The sequence below is a fragment of the Poecilia mexicana genome, unplaced genomic scaffold (genome assembly GCF_051168715.1).
Source record: "Poecilia mexicana isolate PSO_F unplaced genomic scaffold, ASM5116871v1 scaffold_2, whole genome shotgun sequence".
Taxonomy (NCBI): domain Eukaryota; kingdom Metazoa; phylum Chordata; class Actinopteri; order Cyprinodontiformes; family Poeciliidae; genus Poecilia; species Poecilia mexicana.
In genome coordinates this window covers 12988132-13012260 of record NW_028263371.1, presented here as the reverse complement: position 1 = coordinate 13012260, position 24129 = coordinate 12988132, and the positions used below count along the sequence as shown (strand labels likewise).

General features: G+C 40.7%; 1 protein-coding gene across 6 annotated transcripts in view; it reads right to left on the bottom strand.

Annotated features, from left to right (window-relative positions):
- Positions 1 to 24129, bottom strand: part of LOC106926661 (mitogen-activated protein kinase kinase kinase kinase 4-like) — a 92743-nt gene that overhangs the window by 26324 nt on the left and 42290 nt on the right. For 4 of the 6 annotated variants that reach the window (XM_015001718.2, XM_015001721.2, XM_015001722.2 and 1 more), the window contains exons 3-15: positions 20472 to 20528; positions 12641 to 12766; positions 8380 to 8490; positions 8097 to 8187; positions 6929 to 7059; positions 6712 to 6766; positions 5738 to 5816; positions 5455 to 5630; positions 5289 to 5361; positions 4451 to 4661; positions 3506 to 3667; positions 3089 to 3175; positions 1862 to 2194 (exon numbers count right to left, since the gene is read on the bottom strand). In XM_015001718.2, the coding sequence (XP_014857204.2) occupies positions 1862 to 2194; positions 3089 to 3175; positions 3506 to 3667; positions 4451 to 4661; positions 5289 to 5361; positions 5455 to 5630; positions 5738 to 5816; positions 6712 to 6766; positions 6929 to 7059; positions 8097 to 8187; positions 8380 to 8490; positions 12641 to 12766; positions 20472 to 20528 (1692 nt within the window). The remainder of the gene's footprint in view (positions 1 to 1861; positions 2195 to 3088; positions 3176 to 3505; positions 3668 to 4450; positions 4662 to 5288; positions 5362 to 5454; positions 5631 to 5737; positions 5817 to 6711; positions 6767 to 6928; positions 7060 to 8096; positions 8188 to 8379; positions 8491 to 12640; positions 12767 to 20471; positions 20529 to 24129) is intronic. The other 2 variants (XM_088010973.1, XM_015001720.2) reach the window with 2 other exon arrangements.

The window sequence follows — 24129 nt, the reverse complement described above, 5'->3', positions numbered from 1 at the left end:
ATGTGGAGTGATTTAATTGTTTGGAACGATGACCGGCAATAGCAAAAGAGATCCCTTTAAGTTCGAGCTGAATACTTTTCAGAGCGGATTTTATTTAAAAAATGAAAACGGACATGTTTGTCATATAGCAATATTTTTAAATCAAATGCAAGAATCGGAGAATAAGCATTCAGGCTTGAATACACCAAGTTGATGATTGCTCCTTGTAAAAAAATAAAATACAATTCAAACACGGTTCTTTAAAAATTCAGTTTATTGTCTATCGTTTACCAGACTTTTGGACACTTTTGGATTAGATTTTAACGTCTGCACATTTTTTAAAGATGTCATCATGACAAAAAAGACATTCAGTTCTCCTGACCTTCCACACCTGATATGTAAAGAAGTTCCTCATTAGAGGAAGCTCAAACTGACTGCTTTCTTGCACACAGTGTGACATCACCCGTGTCTAACTTTATGACTGGAAAATGCTGAATGGTAATAAACATAGTTGTTAAAGATTTCGTTTTTTAAACTCATTTTACTTTTCTTTATTATAAGAGTTGACTAGTTGAATGTAATAAATGTTTTCCTAGTGTGTCAAAATAAACTGGTTTCAGCCTCCCAAAGATCTACCTATTTACAAGTCATTTTAAATGTCTGTCCTCTTATTACACAATGACCTTACAGTGAGTCTGAGGCAGTAATAGTCAGTGATTAAACTCCAAGTCCATTACCAATAGAGACAAATTATTGGAAGATGAATGGAAGGCGTTCAGATTACAGGCCTCCATAAACAGAGTATGACAATAACAAGCACTTCTGTGTCTGTAGTACCTATAAAGCACAATAACTTTAATTTTAACACCAAGTCATGACTGGGAATTAAACTAGACATTCAGGCGTTATCCTGGGATTGCTTTGGTTATGTAAACTGTTTGACTAAATCATTCAAGTCATGATCAGAAAACAAAATTATTTGTTTTCCGTTGACAGGGTTTCTGCAGGTTTCACCAACTCAAACTTTAGACCTTTCTAAGACCATTTTTAATTAAATTTAAGATGTGTATCGAGAGAAATGTGCAAAAAATAATAAATTTAAAAAATGCATGTTTTGTATTGAAGCAGTGCACAAAATGCAAAGTCGTCGCATGTGTTGGCAGCAGAAGTGAGCTGGTGGCGTCGATGAACCGTCGTCCAGCTAGCTGGCGATAAATCTACACTTTCCCACGATAGTTGCACAAAATGCGAAAGAACAGATTGAAAACGTGAACGTACAACTCAAAAGAAACATGAACTACGTAGAATATATGAGATAAAATTGTAAAACTGTCCCGACACGACAAAATGTAAGACCTGTGAGAAACGAATTAAAGCCAACTTACATTTTTTAAGCAAATTTAAGACAATTTAAGGCTTTAATATTACTTGGATGAATTCAAGACATTTTAAGGACGCGCAGACACCATGACTGAGGATCATCATTGATCCTGTCAATGATTCCATTGAGAATTGGAAATATTATTTATTTTGATTATTTAAGAACTGATACTTGAAATAAGCTGAGTACATTAGTCATTTCGCTAAAGGTGTTTACGTTTGGATTGAACCAAAAGGAAAGTCGACAGAGACGCTCGTGAACATAATGGTTGTCTTTTGTTGGTTCAGCTTCGCCGTTATTAAGTGTGTGAGAACCTAGTTTCATTGTGAGGGTTGTGAGTTGTAGGAAAGGACAACATCTACCAGGCACCCACCCACCATTCAGCAGCAGGAGTCAGCCACCACAGAGGAAGACACAACAGACCCAAAGCGGTAAGTTCACACAAGCAAAGCCGATATTTTTGCTGCAGTCGAAGGGAAGGTGTTCAGTTACGACGGTCACCTCTCTGACCGGCTCAGAGTCAGGTGCAGGGCCTTGTCGCTCAGCCGCAGGAAGCTTGGGTTCTGTCGTTTTCTCCGGGCCGGGCGGCGTCTTCTCATTGCTAACGCCCTGCGGTTGTTTGGCTGCATCCGGGTCGGGCGTCTGCGGGGGCTTTCCCCTGTCTGCTTCGAGGCTCTTCAGGGGTTTGGCGCTCTGCTGCTGGCTTGTTTTGCTACTGTCCGGGTTCTGGTTCTGGTTCTGCTGTAGTGACAGCAGGTAGGCCTGCTCCTGCTGCAGCTGCCTCTGGAGCTTCTGAGCCTGCCGCTGCTCCTCAAGCTCCCGCCATTTATACTCCTGAGTACAGGGAGGCCGGAGTTCAATTTAAAAAACAAATAAAAAACAAAAGAACAGTCACTGGAAGAGGCTGGGCGAACGGGCTTCACCGACTATTCTGCTGACTTTATAGATGACAATAAAACGCCTTTTACTTCCTCTGGGACCCCAAACATTCACCAACAATTTATGACTTGGGTTTATTAGCAAGTTATTCTTCTGAGCACCAACTCAGTCTCTCAATTTGAAAACCAAGGGAGGCTAAAATGCTAACTAGCATCCACCGTTTTGTGCCATTTTTAGTAATTCAAAAATATTTGACCTGTTAGAATAAGCTTATGAGGAAGCTTATTTTCATAATGGGCTCATAAACTGACTCTTAAGGAAGTGTTGGCCGCAGACAATGATGTAGAGGTGGTGACCGTCACATCCTTGCATTAAATGAGTATTTACTGTCAAACCCAAAGGGACTAAACCCTTAAAAGACAAAGCAAGACGACGAAGGGGGGCAGAGCGAGGGGGAAACCCTCTCTTCCTGCTGGATGACTGGTTTCCTGGTGACGGCATCTCCATCACTGAGGGCCCTGTAAACATCCCGACTTCCCCTTTCGATCCCTGAGAAAACTCATTATGTTTTGACCTCAGCTTTTAACGGCTCCCCGTGGATCTCTGAAACCCGGAAAACTAAAAAAAAAGATAAACTAAACATCGGCATTCAGTTGGCCGGGGAGGTAAATGGAAACAGAAACCATGTGCACAGATGGACTCCTGCCGTCCAACTTACCGGCCTAATGAAATGGAGGATTACACTCGGGATGCAAAAACACACGGAAGAGTGTGACTAATAAGACAACAGAGCAAATAAACAGTGGAGCCAGGAGGAGAAGGTGGCGCCACGATACGGCTGAAACTCACAAGAAGCATGGCCTGTTCGTGGAGCAGCTGCTGCTGCAGGATCTCCAGGTGCCTCTGCTCCTCCTCTAGCTGGCGCCGGATGTACTCCTGTCAATCAAACGCAACAGTTACACACCTGAGAAACTACAACACCACAGAAGAAGACATGCAGAGGTTCCTATGAGAGGTAAAGTTAGCTTAGGTTACTCATTGAGGCGGGTAGTAAGTAGGAGGTTGAAGTTTGTTCCTTCATTTGAAAGGAACGTAATGCTGCTAATGCTAACAGTTTAGAGCACAGTGAGTCTGTCGGGATTCATTTTCATTTTCCGATACATTTTTAAAGAGCTACTCACAACTGGTAAGTACAAGCCAGACTGAAACGTCATGTTCATACTTCTCGTTTAGAGGCTAAATATCTCTTAGCCTCTGTTCTGTTACCTGCTCTCGGTCGGCCCTCCTCTTCTCCTCCTCCACCCTCCTTCGCTCCTCCTCCTCCTTGCGACGGCGCTCCATCTCCTCGATGCGCCTCTTCTCCTCCTGCTCCCGTCGGCGCTGCTCGCGCTCCTGCTGCCTCCTCATCTCGCGCTCGCGCCGCTGTTGCTGTGGGGGAACACGACATAAAGCATGCAGGATTTCTAATCTATACGATCCACCGAGTCTTAAAACTTTCTTCTGGGACACAATCCTTGACACTCAGGCGGTGTGGGTTAACTCAGGTGATACTGTAAGTCTTCTTTTCGGATTAGGTTGCTTTTTCCCCCCCACTCTTTATTGCTCCAAAATGTTTTAATCAAACTATTTTCTTCCACTGCGTCACCTGGCTAGTTTTTCTTTGCCTATTTTGCAAAGACAAATCTGCAAACATTCAGTCTCTGGAGGTTTAAAGCTGATAGAAACAACATTTTTCTGAATTAAATAATAAAAACATACATTCTGTTTCAATATGATCTGCCCTTTGGTTTTCCTTGTGAAAATTCTTGGAAATCTATATATTTTACTAACTAGTTTGCATGTTTTGGGGAAATAGTTTTGAAGAACGTCACCGTAAAGGTTTACTGTGACATTTTCGTTAATCTTGAAGAAAACTCCTCATAATTATGTTTCGTTTGAAATGGATTTATGCAAATTTAAAGATCACCAAGAATCCGACATGTCAGCCAAGAGCAAACTTCACTTGCTGATTGAAAACTTTCTGCTGGTTTGACTTCTGTACAGTAAAATGTCTAAATGGAGCCTTTCTTGGATTTATTCCTCAATTTTTGTGACACTTACTGTTAAAGAAGAAGACTGGATGAACTGGGAGACAGAGAGCATTTGAACGTCTCCTTCCCAGTCTTAGTTTGCCTAAAGCACAATAAGACGTTTGGGTTTTTGACTCGTCACCTCCTCCAGCCGCCTGCGCTGCTCCTTCTGCTGTTCGATTCGCTTCTGCCTCTCGGCCAGCAGCTGGCGCTTGTACTCCTCCTGCTCGCGGAGCTGCTGCTCCTGGAGGAGCTGCTGGCGGCGCAGGGCCTCGGAGCGCTCCTTGTTCTCCTGCTGCAGCCGGATGAAGTCGCGGCGCAACGTCGACTCGCCCGGAACGTTGACTATGGAGCTGCACGGCAGCAGAAACGACGGGAAGAACAAGCGTTTAACACGGAAACAAATAGGACTGCTGTCTGAGAATGATGCACAGGACATGAACCCATGTTCTCCTACGACGGTGGGATACGGTGTGTGATGTTTAGCTCCCTACACCAAATATTAAAGCTTCAGTGAAAGTTCCTTCACATTTTCTTTTGGGATTTAGCAACTTGTGCCATCCTGGTGCTACATCAACCACTGAAATATCTAAAAATGACACTTTTTACTTCGGGACAGGACATCTATGTTTTATATTTTTAAAAGTGTGTCACTTGAATTGAACTAATGATGAACAGAGGAGGCTTTAAACCATTCAAACACATTAAACATTTGAAATTTAACCAGTCCCTCACACTTCCAGCTAGAAACACCAGTCAAATGTTAAACAGGTCACAGGATGTAGGGAAATTAACAAACTTCTCAGCTTTTCGTTACGTTTCATTGTTGTTGATGTAAACGTGATGTAAGCACACAATGTGTGTATGCAGTTTTGCACATTTTCTGTTCTTCGGGCCATAATTATTTAAGCACAAAAAGAGTATGAATTTACTACTTTTAACTTTTCATATCCTACTAAATCTTTTAGCATTTAGTTTACCTTGGCTCTCCTTCTTGCTCAGAAGCTTCTTCCTCCTCTTCTTCACTCCCACTGTATTCATACTCTGTCTCATCTGTGAATTGGAAAAAAAAAACCCCAAAACAAATGGTAAGGATCTAAAATTTTATCTCAGATCAGCTGCAAATGATAAAACTACTCGACTGACCTTTCTCGCCCCTCTTCTTCTTGGTTCTGTCGATGTGGTCCTTGAGCTGGATGCGGACCTGCCTCTCGTTGGGCTGGTCCCGGATGAAGGGGTGCTTCAGCAGCTGCTCAGTGGGGGGCCGCTGGGTGTAGTTCTTCACCAGGCAGCCCTCGATGAAGCTGAAGAACTTCTTCGACCTGCAACGCCGTTTAAACGTCAGAGTTTGGAATATTTTTATCTCCACGTATTTGTGAGAGAAATCGGTTGCGTCGACTGAGGAGGAAGGCGGAAGAAGTTAGCGCACCATTTTTTGGACTTCAGTCGAGGAGGGGGGTTCCTGGGGATGAGGAAGAGGGCCCTCATCGGATGCATGTCACACAGAGCTGCAGCGGAGGACACCGAAAAACACAGACGTTGTAAACAAAACCAGGTGTTACGATTAAAAAAAAAAGACGGAGAAAGTGTTTACTTTGACACCAATTGCTAGCCGCTTATTAGCATGACTGAACTGTCAGCAGCAGATAAATAAATCGAACATTTCAAAGTATTTTCACCAGGTCATCAGAAACAGACGAGTAGAAACTCACCAAATGTGTTTTAGCTGTGCGTTTTTCTTTTAATATAAATAAAATGATTACAATTTTTAACTGAATTAATTGCAGGGTCTGTAACTGATTAATCAAAACTAATCAAACCATAAACATTTTAAATTCAATAACCCTCTTTAATGCTAAATTATTGAATAAATAAACATATGAGCTCAACAACAAATATATTGATTGCTTCCAATTTGTTGATTAGGTTACTTAAGCATCAGCTTGGAGCAGAGTGACACTACACCAAGTATTTCAGGAACCTGATCATTCACAAAGCCTCCTTTAAAGATGTGGGAGCCAATATTAGCATTGGAGACGTATTGATTCGCATTGAGAGGCTAATTTAGCTTTGAACAGGCTAACTTCTATTAGCACAACGAGAGTCTTTTCCTGCAGCTCATCAGATCAAACTAAAATTAACTCCAAGTGGGCCTGGAGAAGCAGCTTGGTTTACAGAAACAGCTTGTGCAGCAGATTTACGGCCGTACCAGAAACACGCAACAAAGGTTCCATCTGGAGGCTTTATATGTAAAACAAAAAAATAAAAATAAATGCGATTATTTGCAAGAATACTTTTAAACACGTTAAGATTTATGTAGCTAATTAATGCATTAAAGTGCCACACCTTTAAAAAAAAAAAGAAACCCTGAATAAATCCCTGGCAAAACGTAGGTGTACTTACGGGGCGCTCCCTCCGCCATCTCTATGGCTGTGATGCCACAGGACCAAAGGTCGCTCTGGAAGACAGGGTCAGGGTCAGTGAGGCATTTCTACACACACGTTTTCTTTATAATAATAAAAGAAGATGTTGTTTCCTAAAGTCTGGATAATGCCACGTGTTGTAAATAGAAATAATGCACACAGGACCGTTATCTTCCGGCTCTTCTGCTCGTCCTTACCCTGTAGTCGTAGGTGGCGTCGGGGTTTTCGTCGCAGGCGATGACCTCCGGAGCCATCCAGTAGGGCGTCCCGATGAAGGTGTTCCTCCGGCCCACCGTCCGGTCCAGCTGAGCGCTCACACCAAAATCCACTGTGGAGAAAAAAACAACACACACAGATACAGTTGTAATCCATCATATTCCAGCCAAATGCTTTATCCTTCACACTGTGTGCTGACCTCAGATGCATTTATAAAAGGGCCATCATGGGTGGCAGTTTTCTTTTCTTTTTTTTGTGGGCTTCGACAAAGAAATGCTGTTCTTCTGAAAATCGACTTCGTAGTGCTTTCAAAAAAGAAAGACGTATTCTTAAAGGGAATAATGTTTTCTACTGACATTTCAGACTTATTTCACTTTCTCAAAACAGGTGAGAATTAAACACGTGGGAAAAAATCATGTAAGATCACTTAATTTTTTAATGATCACTTTTTTTTACTTTATTTCATAAAAAATAGGAATAAACAAGTTTATCCTCACAGTTTGGCTCAAAATGTCTAGGTGCTGAACTGTGAAAATAAAATAATTCAGTTTTAATGTGCAAACTGCACATAAAATTAGATTACAGTTACACTCAACACACAGCTGGAGTTTTATCTCTGTTTATGTCTATAAGACAAATACTGGATTCTTTATAACTTATATTTACGAAATCTTCTAAAAGTAGGCCAAAATGTGGAAGAGATCACAGAAATTATGGGTTTTTTTAACGCACAATGATTATTTTGAGGTTTGCTTTTCCCCTCATTTTAGTTTTGCTAAAGTCCAGTGTTGATGTTGCTCTCTCAAAATCTCCATGGTACCATTTCAAGATAAATCCCAGAGTGTTTCATCTGCGGCTGCAGTGGAAACACGTGGCCTCCACTTTGTGTCACAGGACAGCAATCAGAGAGTTCACAGAGAGTACCTCTGATCACAAACTGTAATCTTATTGAAAACAATTAGACAAATAAAGATAAGATGGACTGCTGGAAGATTTCCAACAATGTTAAAATAGCAAAGTAGGGTTCTTTTTTTTTTTTTTTAAATGAAATTTAACAAAGTCTAACAAAACCGATGAGCCAAAAACCATCATTTAGTGCCAGGTAAGATGCACACCGTCTTCCTGAGTCTGAAGGTTAAAGCTCTTTACCCAGTTTGACTTCAGCGTTTTCAGTCAGCAGCACGTTTTGTCCCTTGATGTCACGGTGGATCACATGATGAGCGTGTAAGTGAGCTAGTCCCTGCACAAACACAGAATTTACATGACAAAACATCAGCGAATCTCAAAGAACATTTTCCAATGGGTACTCACTATTTGTTCAAATGCAAATCTAGTTAAAAATCACAAAAGGAGATATATTTTTTGTTGTTTTTATGCAAATGATGATGTGCCAGAGTTTGAGAACAATGCAGTGAAAGTGTTGGTAACACACCCTGAGGATCTCTCTGGAGATGTAGGCGATCCAGTCCTCCTTCAGTGAGTTGCCTTTGGTGTTTTTCACCAGATCGGTGATTGAGCCGGCGCCACAGAACTCCATGACAAGCTGAAGGGCAGATAACAAGTTAGAGGTAATCCCTCATTATCTGACACTTCTCAAATGGCTTAACTCCAAATGTTGATTTTTTCCCCCCCCAAAACTTATACAAGCACGTCAAGAAATAAGACAAAACCACCCAACTTATTTGCCTTTCACAAAACAAATAACATAACCTAGTTCAGCTGAAAAACAACACAAATCTATAAATAAGTGCACTCGTTTCTCCACCTTTGGTGCATTTGACAACCTTCTGCTGCCACATAAAAATGTTGCATTTAAATAGAAACCAGCAGGTTTTAAAAAGCAAGCAAGCTGATTGAGGTGTGTGTTACCAGTAGCTGAGGTGCACCAAACGAGATTACTGTTTAAATGATGTCAACTGTACAAACCGCTAATTGATGCTAGCTAAAAACGTGAACTCCTTAAAATCATTTGTACGGTTAGGTGCTAGCCATGCTAACAGTACAAACTGCTAATAGAAGATGCTAAAGTTAACTAAAAAGGTGAACTCCTTAAAATCATTTGTACGGTTAGGTGCTAGCCATGCTAACCGTACAAACTGCTAATAGAGGATGCTAAAGTTAGCTAAAAACGTGAACTCCTTAAAATCATTTGTACGGTTAGGTGCTAGCCATGCTAACAGTACAAACTGCTAATAGAAGATGCTAAAGTTAACTAAAAAGGTGAACTCCTTAAAATCATTTGTACGGTTAGGTGCTAGCCATGCTAACCGTACAAACTGCTAATAGAAGATGCTAAAGTTAGCTAAAAACGTGAACTCCTTAAAATCATTTGTACGGTTAGGTGCTAGCCATGCTAACAGTACAAACTGCTAATAGAAGATGCTAAAGTTAACTAAAAAGGTGAACTCCTTAAAATCATTTGTACGGTTAGGTGCTAGCCATGCTAACAGTACAAACTGCTAATAGAAGATGCTAAAGTTAACTAAAAAGGTGAACTCCTTAAAATCATTTGTATGGTTAGGTGCTAGCCATGCTAACCGTACAAACTGCTAATAGAGGATGCTAAAGTTAGCTAAAAACGTGAACTTGATGATGATGTTGCCTCTGCTCCTAATCCCAGTTGGCCAAAATCTGAATCTTAAGGCCAAAGTTAGCAAAATTCACACTGGAGCACTTGTACTAATAAGAAAGCTAGCATGAAAGAAGGAGAAACAAATTTATCATTCTGCCACCCTGTTGAGTCTTAGAACAGAATATTTTATAGGGATTCCAGAAATGCCATGTTTATGTTTTGTTAGTATCTACAACTTTCCTAGAATTTGTCGACAGCCTAACACAGTCGCCTCAAATTGTTTTCTTCAAGCGCCGGTGTCCTGCAACCTTTAGATTTCTCTCCGCTTCAGCACACCTGGCTCCAATACTAGCTCATTAGCAGAGCTCTGTAGAGCCTGACTGGATGCTAGTGAGGCAGTTTAGTCATTTAATTCAAGTGTGTAGGATGAGATGAGATAAGACACATCTCCTCAAGTACTGGACTTTGAGACCACTGGTCTATAAAGATCCAACACTTTAAGGTTATTCTCTTCTTCTGATTCAGTTTTCTGGCAACAAGTCAAGGAGTCATTTTAATGTTTTTTCAAGATAGAGTTGATTTTTTTTGTAGCAGAGGAATAAAGCATGAAATACACAAATTAATAAAGAACAGCCAAACCTTCAGGTTTGAACCAGTCATGAGGTTTTACCCTCTCAGAACTGTTGTCACCTATAAACTGTAAAATACTAAAGAAACGCTGACGTTCCAGATGGTAACCTTTCTTATCTGGAGCACTCCGTTATGAATCCTAGCACAGTTCTCTTTTAATTGTCTCCTTTGTAAAATCTGGAGGTCAGCGTGTTAGACATTATGTAAACGCAGCAGCTCATTTTCCGGGTCGTTTACTGGAGTTGTTTGTCCTGGTGAGAGTTGCTGCTTCATACTTTTTAAATTTTTTTTTTAGTTTTCCTGCTGACCGGGATGCTGCCTTACACCCCTCAACCCTGGGGTTACTTTCAGATGCTTAGAGATTCACTTTACTCCTTGCTTTGTTTTTATCCTGCAACCTTCACACAATCACATTTCTAGCTGTGAGAGAACAAATCCAGCAAAAATGATATATTTCTGTTGAACATTTACGTTTGCAATCAGCTCACACGTACAGATGAAAAATGAGGAACTCGTCTTACTTGGATCTTTAAATATGACTGAAATACTTCTATTTGTTTTGTACTGTTTCCTGTTTCAGTTACTTCTTCTATATTTTTGCAGATAGACCCAAAGTTATGTGCGACTTAAAAGCCTGAGGTGCTTTCTGCATCCACACATGTCGACCTGATGATGCACACGATGCCTTTCAAGCACGCTAAGTGCTTCCACTCAGAAGAGGAAGCCGCATCTTCAGAGATGGTCATTTAAGAACATAATCATCATAAAACTCGGGCCTTTGTGCTTCCTATGCACACACAGTGGACAGCGTGATGATGTACGAGTGGAAACCGTTAAAAGAGGTTAAAGAAGCAGCTGTGAAAACAAACACATGGCTGTGCTGTGGGGTAACGGAAATATTTCCTCCACTGGTCGTAAAACAAATGACTCTGTTAATCGGTTTCCCTCGTTAGTATTCACACATGAGGGACACTAACTGATCTTAAATTCAGAAATGATCAAACCCAACGTCAGACCTGGATATTTAGCTGCTGTCACGGTTTGCTAACATATCAAAAAACACAACATGTGATTCACAAAAAGCGAAGGAGAATTTGCAGAGTGTTAAGTTGTGTCACGTCTTTTAAGTGTGCGTACTGTGTGTGTTTTTTTTTAAATATGCTCACTCTGAATAGAGCCTGTGCACAGGGATGGAGCATGTAAATTATGACACAGTGGCATTTTTGCTCTGTTTTCATAATGGTGCATTAGGGTTCCCAATCAGTCAGATAATTATTAGCCTAATTAGTATCGCATTATCAGTAACAAGTCCGCCGAAAACATGAACGACTAAGTTGGGACGACACTGTAAAGTATCAAGAATCTGTCTTGATTTATAAATTACTTCATGGCTGTGCTCCCTCTCTATTACAACAGTTTAATTTATATTAAAACCCTTTTTTTTAATAATCAAATCAGTTTTTTGGGGATTATTACTGTCATATAAACTGAGCTAACATTGTTTGGTTGCTGTCTGGTTTAACTGATTAGCTCATTAAAACTAGACATGAATGCAACCCTTTTTCCAGACGGGGGATTTCATCATTTCATTTTTAAAGGCTCCACCGATCTGTTCAAGCAACACTATTCAACTATTGAGCCATTGCTCATCTATTTCTCATTATTGTGAGGCTAATCTATCACTAGGGTTCAAACGACAACAGCTCTCTACATTACGACTAACAAAACACAGCATAAGTGAATAAAAGCAGCTGAAAACATCCCAACTGAGCATTTTGATGCTCATTATTCTTATTCAGCTGCTCCATAGAGCTCAGAAACTGTGCCACAATAACTATTTCAGTTCCTTTAGAGAAGCAGTTCTTTTCATAACAGCCTATTGTTTTACTGCAGTTATTCATTTCACCAGGTTCCCGTCAAATAGAGCATGCTGCTTTGTGCTAAAATGCAACTTCCTGAAAGATGCAGTGAACATGTTTTTAGGTAACTCAGGTGTTGTTGACTCACACCCTGCAAATAAATGACCCAGTAATGTTGTCACTGCTCATAAACTAAGAAAGGGGAAGAGTGATCTGACAACAGGGTGGTGTCATTTATTCACCTGGTTATGCAGCCTGAATTTACTGAACACCTGATCCGAAACCAGATTATCCAGAAACTGCCGCCTGTGTTTGCCAGCTCACATCGACTCCACCAGTTCCTACTTGTGGGCCCTCATAAAAAAATTTGATGTTTATGATAAACTTGGGCTTAACATGCATGATTTCCTTGTTACAGAGAATCTTCTCTCTATTTTCTCCTTTTTTTGCTCAACAGCGCAGACAGAGCGTCTGGACAGCACAGCATGAGATTTAATTATTTTATTACAGCATCAATGCTACAACATTTCTGGAGTATGCATGCAAATAAGCGTGACCCAGTACATGGCAGACATGGTGATATATGTGCTTATGGTACAGAAGTTTTAGTATTAATAACGAGATCAACTCACCCAGAGTTGGTCATCGTGGCCCGGTGGACTTTTCTTGATGAAAGCTCCATAGTATGTGGCTATATTTCTGTGGTGTGAATACTTCTTCAGCATGTTGATTTCCAGCTTAATTTCCTCCTCTTCATCCTATGGAGGAATAACAGATGCAGTCATGTCACGTTGAAAGTGCATCACTATAATTCCCTGTATCACGGGTCAATCTTATAAGTTATTTCCATTCTTGTGGTTAAAGTAACAAACTTTCTATGGGTACCAAAAAAAACCTAAAAACTGAACTGGGTGACATTTTTAACAATTGTTTCATTTGTCTTGTCTTTTGTCTGAAAATCTAATTTAACATTGTCTTGAGATTTGTCTTTTTCCAATTTTGGGGTAACAAAAAGGCATCAAACACTCCTTTTTACTCTGTCTCAGCTGGTTTTCTATCTTTAAAATAAATAAATGATAAATAAATGGTTATGTTATCCTTTACTGAAGCACACAAAGCCCAAATTTGAGAAAAAAGATTTTTTTTTTCTCTCAAATTCAGGCTTGTTCGTCATCGATCTGCAAAAAACCGTCATTTATACAGAAAAAGGTCTTCCTCCTCTTTACTGAAAGCTTGAAAAAAAAGAAAGTAAATTTTTTTCCCATAACTTGTTTTCCAGTGTGTTTATGGAAAACCGGTCCACGCAGGGAACCAAACTATGTCCTGCCATTCCAAACAAACAGCTGAAAATCATAACAGACCCAAACAGAACCACCGTCTCTCCCAGTCTCAGCCTCCGGGTTTTACATACAACATAATGAGATCAAGTGGTTATTTCTCCATCGCTCCCTCGTCACTGAAGCCCGGCGACAGCTCTCGGTGCTTCCCTGCGGCCGAGCTTGATCAACCGAACTGACAAACAAGACTTGACATTTTTACCGTGGCAACCGCAGGTCGATTTTCAGGAGCACTAGAAACATCAGTGCGTCCATCAGTACGTGCTTCAACATCCCGTGTCCACAAACCAAAAACTCAGAGGAGTTGAAAAAAAGAAAACATTTGTATTTTCACACCATGGCTTGGGACTTTTTGGCATTTATCCTGACTGATGTTCCTTCTCTACACCTCTCTGTTGAACTTGCAGGTTATTCAATACAAAGCAACTTTTCCCTATACAAGCAACAGCATAGTCAGCTCTGGACAGACCGCTAATCTGACCCCCATTAAACTGAAGAAACAATCACTTGAATTATTTGTACTGCATTATTTGATCAAGACATGGCAACATGGTAGACATAATCCAGCTATAACTAAAAAAAAAAGGTAGCATCGGTTTTAAGTTTTAAAATTGTTTGTTTTTCAAACTGATAGTAGGAAAAACTAATTTGCTAATTTCAGGAGCTATAATATCCTGTGCAAAAAGCACCTGAAAACTAACACTAAATTTAGAGGGTTCTTACTCTACATTTTGGATTAACTCTGTGTATCAATATCAAAATAATATATGAGCAACACATTAAAATATGCAAAAAGCAAGTAATCCAACTAATTTTTTGAATAAGAAAATAAAAATTTTATGGGCAGTATGTTGTATTTTTCACTCCAAGTAGTCTTTTTGTTTGACCCTGTATACTCCAGTTAACAAATAATCAATTACTAAATTAGTTGACGATTATTTCAAAAAAATCGATTAATCACAGCTAATCCGATTAATCAGGTGAATCCGATTAATTGTTTCATCCCCAGGATGTTGTAATTTAGCAAAATGATCGGTTGAAGCATTTTAGTCTTAAATGAATGCAGTTCGATCATTTCATATATTGTGATTTCAAACTATAGGTCTAAACACTGAGACTGGTATTTTTATAACAACTATAATAATTCATATGGTCATTTATTTCTGCAGTTTAATTTTCTGTTCATTAAAATTCGCTATATGTAAATTCTGTATACCAATAACATCTTCGTAAACACAAAGAACTTAAAATGGTAGATCTCACAAGGATTGACGAAGGGAAAGAGACAGTCAGGAAAATTACAGTAATTTGTAACCAGCATCATCACTGCAGTAGTTTTTACTCAAGCTTTCAATACCACGAGAATCCCATTCTTGCCATTGTGTATTAATTACCCAATCTCTGGCCTCTCTGTGTTGTTTGTGCCATGCAAAGATGCAGGAAGGAACCAAAGAAGAAGCACAAGCAGAGCTCTGTGTTAAATTAAGTAACATCAACACGTGCTTTGAGGTGTTTTTTTTTTTTTTTCAGAAACAAAGACTCCGTATCATCCAATGTGACTGAAAACTATTGCATAAGGTTGTTAACAACAACCTACTGTGGAGTCAAAACAACAACAACAAAACTGTTATCTGGCTGCTGAGTTACATTGGAGTAGTTTCTACCTGAAGGGGGTTAGGCTAGCCGCTGCATGCAAGTAAAGTTGGGTAATTTCTCCTGCAGGTTGCCATCTGTTGTAGGATGTGTGACGTTTTCTTTCCTTAGCAGGATTTTTATTGAAAAAAGCTGCGATGCCATTTCAGTACAAGGCCTACAGGCTAAAGGGCAATGCTGCCAAACTCCAGCGTTTAAAAAAAGAAAGTTTTCATATCTCTAAAATAAAGAGCATCCAGTAAACCTTATGCCAAGTCATCTGAAAGCTGTTTTTTTATATATCCTGGCTGTCATTTGCAGAGCATTGCTGCTTAAGTCTTCTTGTTTTATCAAACCACTCCCTATTTTTATACATCTTAAGCTGCTAATATGTTAAGCTGATCTAAAAATGCCATATTTCCAGCTCAGTTTTTGCAGCTAAAAATGAATCTAAGTTTACTGTTTCCCTGGATTTAAAAGTTCAACCACCTAAACAGCTTTCGGTGGATTTATTCTATAAATATTATTTTTATTAAGCCGCTGGCTGTGATAAGCAGACACTACAACATGTAAGCTTTTTGTTGTTGCTTTAACAGTCTGGAGAGAGTCAACTGTGACTCTCATAAAGATGACAGCGTCAGTCAGTCAGTTAGCCAATCCCTCGAGTCACTGTCAGGCAGCTGGTTCCTGCTTCAGAAATCCAACAGGCAGCCAGATATTTCAGTTGTCAACCAATCAGTCAGGGATCCAGCGGGACAGTCCTGCAGCCAGCTATTTCATCTGTTAATCCGCTCATCAGCAGCAGACCACCGGGAGTTATCCACCCGGCCGCCATCAGTCAACTGACTCATCAGATATGGGAAGATGAAAACAGTGGAGGACCCGGTAAAAAAAACAACTATCGTAGAAGCAAAAGACATAAATACAGTGAACAGACGTGGTTCACGGAGCATCCCAACGCCCTCAGAATAATTACAGCTGCTGCGGCCACAGCAATGGAGCATAAAAACAAACAAAACACAAGCTATGAATACCAAAAGACAGGGAATAATAAACAGTAACCAGTGCTAAAACAGAGGTTCCACTTGGTTCTCCTCTTAAAACATGATGCATATCAGGTAGGAACTAAAGATGAAACATGATTGACGCTTTACCCCAAACACGCTGAAAAAAAAAGAAAAAGAAATTACCAGTCACAACAGACAGCGGACTTAGCAGCCAGTCTGTGAGTGTTGTTTGTGAGCATAAAGTTACTCAGGTAAGAAAATTTGTTTTTTCAGTGTGCTTTATTATTTTTAGAGATCTTTTGTTGGATATCTATTGGAGTCCACAAATCGTCTCATTAAACTAAATAAGAAATCACCATGTTTAAGCAGGATAATGTAAACTAACTTCAACAGTGACTGATAAATATATTTTTTCACTGTCTGAGGTAAATACCTAATATATCACCGTAACATTAGCTTGTCATTTGGTTTTCATGGGTTCAGATGACATGTTAAACTGATCTGGATGGTGTCACAGACTTTGACCTCAGAATAACAATTTCAGACATATGTCACTGTAAAAAACATTGGGACTTTTTGCTACTTCCATTCACTTCTGTTATGCTTTAGAGAACAATAAAACAGATCCCCTAATATGAATGACCCTGCTAACACAGTTGGTAAGAGAAAATACCAGTAATAATGCTGGTCAGAAAAAGAGCATTTTCTACATTTTTTAACTGAAGACTGTCAAAATTTTGAAGTTTTTTGACACAGTTTTTGTTATTCACCAAGTACATTATGGTCATGATAGAGCTCCTTCAATTTCCTCGGCAGGGACAACATTTCCACTAACAGGGTAACTTAGAAACCAGAATCCGACTGAAACAGAAAAATTGGAAAGATTTTACCAGAACAATCGCAGTTATTGCAATATCAGCGTATACAATGCACAGCTTGGAATCATTGTAAATTACTTTGATATTTAATACTTATACTATGTTTCTCAATGGCAGACAAAGAAGATAGAAAAGCTTAAGCTTGATGAACAGTCAGACAGTAACCTGTGTGTCAGGATTTAACTGCTCTCTTTCATACGCCCTCTCTCTGAGTCTCTTCCTCATCTGCTTATTTGGAGCCTGCACCTTTATTTTGGGCATTCGTCTCTGTCCTTCTTGTCCTTGCAGCATCACTTTCCATTATTGCCTCCTATAATGACTTTAGTGCCACATGCATTTATTGAATCATTACAACGTATGCGCTTCCCTTTTCTCCTTCGGCATCCTCTTCCCCTCACTTTCCCTCAAGTGAAGTCATCCGTTCAAAACGAAGCGCCCTGAGGCCACTCATTATCATTCCTGGGTATGACAGATGCGGGGAGACTCGGTGGCGGCCATATTGTTGCTATAGTATTACAGCACACAATGGGAGCCGAGCTAACAGAACCACGACACCAGGGGAGCGGACGGCCGCAAAGCGGAAATATGATGGAGAGATCAAGGTTTTGGCCTCGAGGGACCAACAGGCGTTGACATGTCCAACAAACACCAAGTCGTCCTGAAGGAGTCGGCCAATCTTTTTAAATCCCAGTCCGTCTTCTTCATTTCTAAAAAAAAAAAAAAAAAAAAAAAAAAAGGACATGTGTGTTTGAAGACCCCTCCTTGTTGCTCAGCAACGCAAGGAACCGACAGCAGGAGGTTTGATCTGAACACGACGCACACAGGTATTCAGTCTTATTTGCTTTAGCAGAAAGTGTGTGGATACATGTAGATTTCGCTAACCGTCATTTTTACCCCCAAACATCTGTTGGTCTAAAATAGTCCAAGGCACAAAATTATACAATGATTGTCAGTTGTATGGATGAGAATGCCTGCTTGATGTCGGAGGTCAGAGATCATCAGAGGTGTATGTGTAGACTGTCTGGTGATCATAGAAAAGCAACAGAAGCTCAGATAACCAGGTAATAGCATCTTTGAACTTTGACATCTCTGCGCTACAGCAGCAGAGGACCGCACCAAGTGCCACGACATTTCCCACTTCAGGCTCATCAAAACTGGACAATATCAGCTTGCAAAAAAAAAGTTGCCTGGTATGATGAGTCGTGACATCAGCTGCAATATTCAGAATTAGCAATACAATCAGCTTTATTGACCGATTTCTTCCCGTCTATCATGGATAGCTAGCGAGCTATCTTTGGGAACAGGCTCCCTCAAACATTGGTTTTTGTTTCACCCTTCTGAAGCAAGTGGTGGGAAGTGGTGGGAGGTGACAGAGTGTCTGTTTCATCCTATGAGAAATATACTCCCAGAGAGACAAAAAGGTAAAGGAGAAAAAAAAACGTGAAGAAAAGCAGACAAATCGCCCAGAGGAGCTGAGAGAAATTCATCTTTTCTCACTAATCAAGATCAATGTCTTTCCACCTGAACCCTGGTTGTGAATTACATCAAGCCACCAGCTGTAGCTTGAGACGCAGCACACAGATGCTGCAGTCACATCTGTCTGCTGTCCTCCCGTGTTATTTCTACCACGTTCTCTCTCTCGTGAGCCCAACAAAGATGGCGGCTTGTAACAGAAATAACAAGCGGGGTTCAGGGCAAAAAGAGCAGAGAAGCACAAGATAAACTGTAATAATAATCACAAAAACCTTGAATGAATGGCCTTGACAGGGTGGAAGATAGTACAGAGATGTAAGCAGGAGAGCAGAGGAAAAAAATAAAAAATCAGGCAGGCAGCAGCAGTCGCCCCTCCTGCTATCCTAGTGCACTTCAGATGAACCTTCTTAGTGGAGCAAAGTGGAGGGGAAACTCGCCGATTTCTTCTCCTTATCTAGATCTCAGACTCTTTCTTACCATGATTTCTCTCACTCTGTTCCCTCCCTTCAATTTTGTCCTCTTACAACCCCTCAGCACTCACTGATTGGGAAAACATCCATTTAGACAAACTCCTGCTTTGGAGGAGCAATCACTTTGAAACAAAATGCATGATATTCAGAACATGCATGTGATGGGCTGGGCAGCTTTGAGGCAGTAGAGAGTTAGTAGTGCGTCTGAGTAATTTTCCAGCCACTTAAAACCTTGTGAAGATCAGAACATTCATATGTTACAAACCCACAACTTACAGAGTCTGTTTACCACGACTGCAAATATTTTATAAAACATAAACCGTGGGAACCTCATTTTAGTCTACATCCTCTCTCCTCTCCTAGCTGGTGATCTTTTGTCCAGCCCTGCTTCCTTCTGCTAAGCGATATGTAGAACAGGAAGCCGTATGTGGGTCAGACCACTTATGTATAATATACACAGGGAGTTGAAGGTGGAAACCTACGCTGCAGAAGAAATAAGTCATGGGATTTTGTGCATCCTTGACATTTGAACGCTCCTTTCTTTACATCCATAGAAATGTGGAACAGAAGTGCTTAGTGTCTCGGCAGAAGCGCCAATTCAAATCCGTCCCAGTGCCACCAACTTCCTCCGTCCAGCTGTCGTTCTTGGCGGGCGTCCAGAGTGGAACTGTACATTTATTTTAGATAACAGCTGGAGCGCGAGGAAAAGAGACTAATCCAAACATTCGACTGGAATAGAGTTAAAAAGGTCCTGCCAATCCTGGTTTCCCAACACTTGCATTTCTCCTCGCCGAAGCGGCTCGCATGAATGCAGAAACACATTCCCATCGCTGATCTATCCCCCTGCTTGCCGCTCTTTGATCTCAATAGTTGGAAATGCAGATTTGTTCGCTGAAGGCCACAGCGAGACTCTCGCTCCAAATGTCATGGCGGGATTTGGAAACATTTTCCCAGCAAGTGGATGTCTCGGCACGGCTTCAACAAATCTGCCGAGTAACTTTTCAGATTGGTCAAAGAAGCGGATTTTGGCCGACAGGAATGAATGGGAAGGAGACCCCGGACTGAAGCGGACCGCTCTATCCGGACAGACTGACTGGGGAAACTTCATCCTTTATTTCCATCTTGCATTTTGTTACGTCTTCAACTTTAAACAAAACCTATTTGTTTCATGTTGAGCTGAAGGCTGCTGTGTCAGATCTCTCTCTGGTGGTGTGTCAGGCTGCAGCTCGAGGAAAACCATGAAGGGTGTAAGGAAAATAATTAAAAAAAAAGCTCCAGAAGAAGCAAATATTCATGCTTTAATGATTAAAATTCTGCAGAGGAACACAAAACTGTAATATTTTTGCAATCTACAAGGAAAAAACCAGCCTACTGTACTCAGCTTTAGCAGATTATTCCAGTTTTTAAGAGCTCCACCTGGTCAAAAACTCAAAGTAAAAGCCAAGTTTTAACTTCATTAAGGACATCTGTTTATTTCGTTTATTAAAATAAATTGTTAAATTTTAATTTTACAGCTTTCAGTTGGAAAACTGTAAAATTAACGATGCAAATCTGCATAAATTATTTCACTCCCACCACCAGTATCCACCAGTATGGTTTGTATGCCAACTTGTTGAAATTTACAAACCCAACTGACGACAATAAGAGATGAGGCGACCTTACTGACCTCTGTGACGTCCATGACCTTGATGGCCGCCAGCTGTCCCGTCTTAACATGTCGACCCTGGAAAACAAACGGAAAGAGATGAGAAAACCGCAAACCAGTGATTCTGGGTAATTACTCAATATATGTGCCTATTTGTCGTGCGAACAGTTCTGCTGTAAGCCAATCCGTCGCACAAAGAGACAATGATGACGATCTGACTTCCTCCATTTTGTTTACAAAAGCACGAAAATGACCAATTTCCTCTGTGGACCAGCTTTGCAAAGTGATGCTAGGAATCAAAAAAGCCTCCGAAATGACAGTTTTATAGGCTGCGAAAGCATTTGGGGTGATTCATTCGGTCGTAAAACCAAAAACCGCATTGGAAGCCTGTCATTTTCCGCCACAATAGCACAGAGAATCACAGACGAACATCCAAACATTCAGCATTCTTTAACAGACTTAACTCAGTGTTTTCAGTGTGCATTCATGCAAGGAGAAAAAAAAACACAACCCTACACCAACAGAGCACAAACATACTCTTGTTATACCCAGTACAGTACAGACAGAAACACACTATGAGAGTTTTCACTGGACAGAAAGAGCCTCCAGTAAACGGAGAGTAAGAAAACCCCTTAAAAGACAGAAATGACGGACGCAACAACGGTTTACGACAACCAACCGTCACCACAGCTGGGAAAAACGGGGGAGAAATGCTGTTGGACCTCGTCATTTCACACACGTCTGCACTGCCACATGATCCCACTTTCTTTTTTGTGGGAAAACGGGAGCTTTGACACCCAAAACCTTCGGCCCTGCGGGGGCCGAAACGAACGGGTGAAGTCCGCAATCCCGACGACGAGAGATTAACCCATTTGAGCTCAGCCACTGGAGATGTGTGAGAGTGTGTGTAAGATATGCGTGAGGGCAGGGTTAGTGAAAAAAGGTCAGGGCTGGTTGAGAGTGACATGAGAACAAATGTGAGCTGGTGTTAACCCGAAAACGCCGCAGCGCCAGAGACACGTTGGCAACTTAACAAACACAAAGAAAGAGTCCTCTATGAAATGTTCACCGAGTCTTCTTGAAATATAAATATCAAACTTTCATTCATAATGCTGATCTTTCAGAATTTCATAGAAAAGTGGACAAAACTAAATATTTTTCTGACTAAAGCCAAAGCAAGTGGCATTGGAGAAAAGCATACAACAGGACAGTGAAATATTAAACCCCCAACTATGAAGAAAATTTAGTCGAAACTAACAGGGAGCCTCGTAACAAAAATCCCTTTTTCCAAGACGGCAACTTGTCTGTAACACAACCTTTGACGTTATAGAAGATCGTTGTAATTGCGAGACAATAATAAAATGACTAACTACTAAATGTGTTTAATGAATTCATGGTGTCTGAGTTGTGTCCCTCAGACATCAGTTTTATAACAAACCTAAAAAAATGTTGCGATTATTATCTATTAAACAATCCGATCAGCAACATGTGCTACACATACGGCAGAGTCAACGAATCTTTCTTTATGCACTTAAGGTGACAAAGAGGTGTTGAAGGTTTCCACTGACATCTATGCTGATGTTTTGATTGTTAAAAATACAACAAACTGGAAAAATGTTCAGCTTAATATTTGAAGAGTTTTTTTGTGATCATCTATGTACAAACTTAATTGTACATAGAGTATTAAGTATTGGAATGAACTGCGCAAGTCCGTACAGTGGAGCTCCGCCTTTCGCAGTTCAGTATTCGCGGATTTACCTATTTGTAGCTTTTTTTCTAGAACATATCTATAAAAATTGAAAAGAAAATGGAGTCAAATCCCCACCCGCCGCCATCCTCTTCTGTAAATGAAGCTAAAATACCGCCACTATTTGACATGCTACTTAATGGCGTTTGCAAAAAGGCAATCGAGGGCTGCCATTTTTTATCCTATTAGCAGTGATTAGCTGTACCTCCAAGAGCAGAAATAAGGAAGATTGTACACATTAGCTTCTGCAGCAGTGTTAAGATGGCTTCCACTGTGTGTTTTAATGCATATATCTGGAATTCAACTTTGAAAATAGGCACTTTTTTGCATTTTAAGAGTCTCAAGTATTCTCAGATTCACAGGTGATTGTTGTTCCTAACATTAGAAAAAATTAGGAGCTCTTTGGTATCGGGAACAAAAACGTAAATGTGTTCTATGAAGAAAGATCAAATTTGATTTTGGCTCCTAAATTCCAATCCTCGATTAACTCTTGCGTTCATCTCTTGGTTGTATCATCTCTTCCCAAATGACGACACACAGACACACTTCAATTCAAATCTCAACCAATCTTTTGTCCCCGTTTCGACAGACCAGCTGAATAGATCAGACTTTGTTCCAAGTCTCCACAAACTGCTCAGACCTCATTGGAAGCACCGCATGAAGAACATCACATGTGACCCCCGACGATCTGAGCACACTTTCACTCGCTGACAAACGAGCTCAGGTGGACACACACACACCACACATCAACACACACACCACACATCAACACACACACCACACATCAACACACACACCACACATCAACACACACACCACACATCAACACACACACCACACATCAACACACACACCACACATCAACACACACACCACACATCAACACACACTCCAGACAGACTCGTGAAGCAGCTGGTATCATGCAGATTACATCATGACAGACACTAATGAAGAAACGTGACTTTTTCCTTCCTGGGGTTGAGTTTCACCGAGTCTCTCAAGTGAAGAACTCCCCCCCCCCCCATATTTATAACTCCCCGCTGTTCACACACACACTGTGTGTGTGTCTGTGTGGGAAAATGTGATGCATCACTGAACTAATCACCCAAAAGATGTTGCTTCAACTGCTAACATGTTTCTGTGGCTGAGCCGTTCCTTTGTGTTTGAGAAAGGTGACCTCAGTACGGAGTCCCCCTCCCCACCCGCCGCCATCCCCTTCTGTAGTCCCGACGCACAAAACCAGACCCACAACGGCTAGAAGATGACATCACCCTCTCTGGTTCCTTTGTTCGACACCGAGACGCAGACCCACGCACACACCTGGCCAGCCCAGAGAGAGAAATCCCATCTGTCTGCCATTAAAACGGCTCTCAATCTGCTGATGACAGACGTAGACCTAATCAGATTTCTACAGAAACTTGGTGTCAGTGTAACGCTAAAAGAGAAATTGGCTCTCTGTCGTGTTACATCTGCGAAGGCGCTCACACGCAGATTTATTTCTAGGTCGGCTTTAGTCACGAACAGATATAGATGTTTCCTCAAAGGACGATTACTTGTCAGTTACAAATGAAAAGTAAAATAAAGAAATGAGGTAAGTGTTTTGATTGGGAGAGCTGAGGGAAAGGAAACCTGTTTCACCCGGAACCAATTAGGAAACAAAAATTGCTAAATTAAAAAAAAAAAAGAAAAAAAGGAGGGAGAGTTGGACCAGACGCAACTGGAGCCGGTTGTGGCTTCCTGATTAACAAAAATGAGTAGCAGACCTCATGAAGCAGACTACGACCATTTGTTTTGTTGCACTTAGCAAATGGAGACGTGGAGAACCAGAAATGATTGCCAAATAAATGTAATCACCTTCACATGACGCTTTCTTGTTAAAATGTTTATAGCCATCTGAAGCAAAGGGTTCAGTTCCTTGCTTCCTATTCTCGC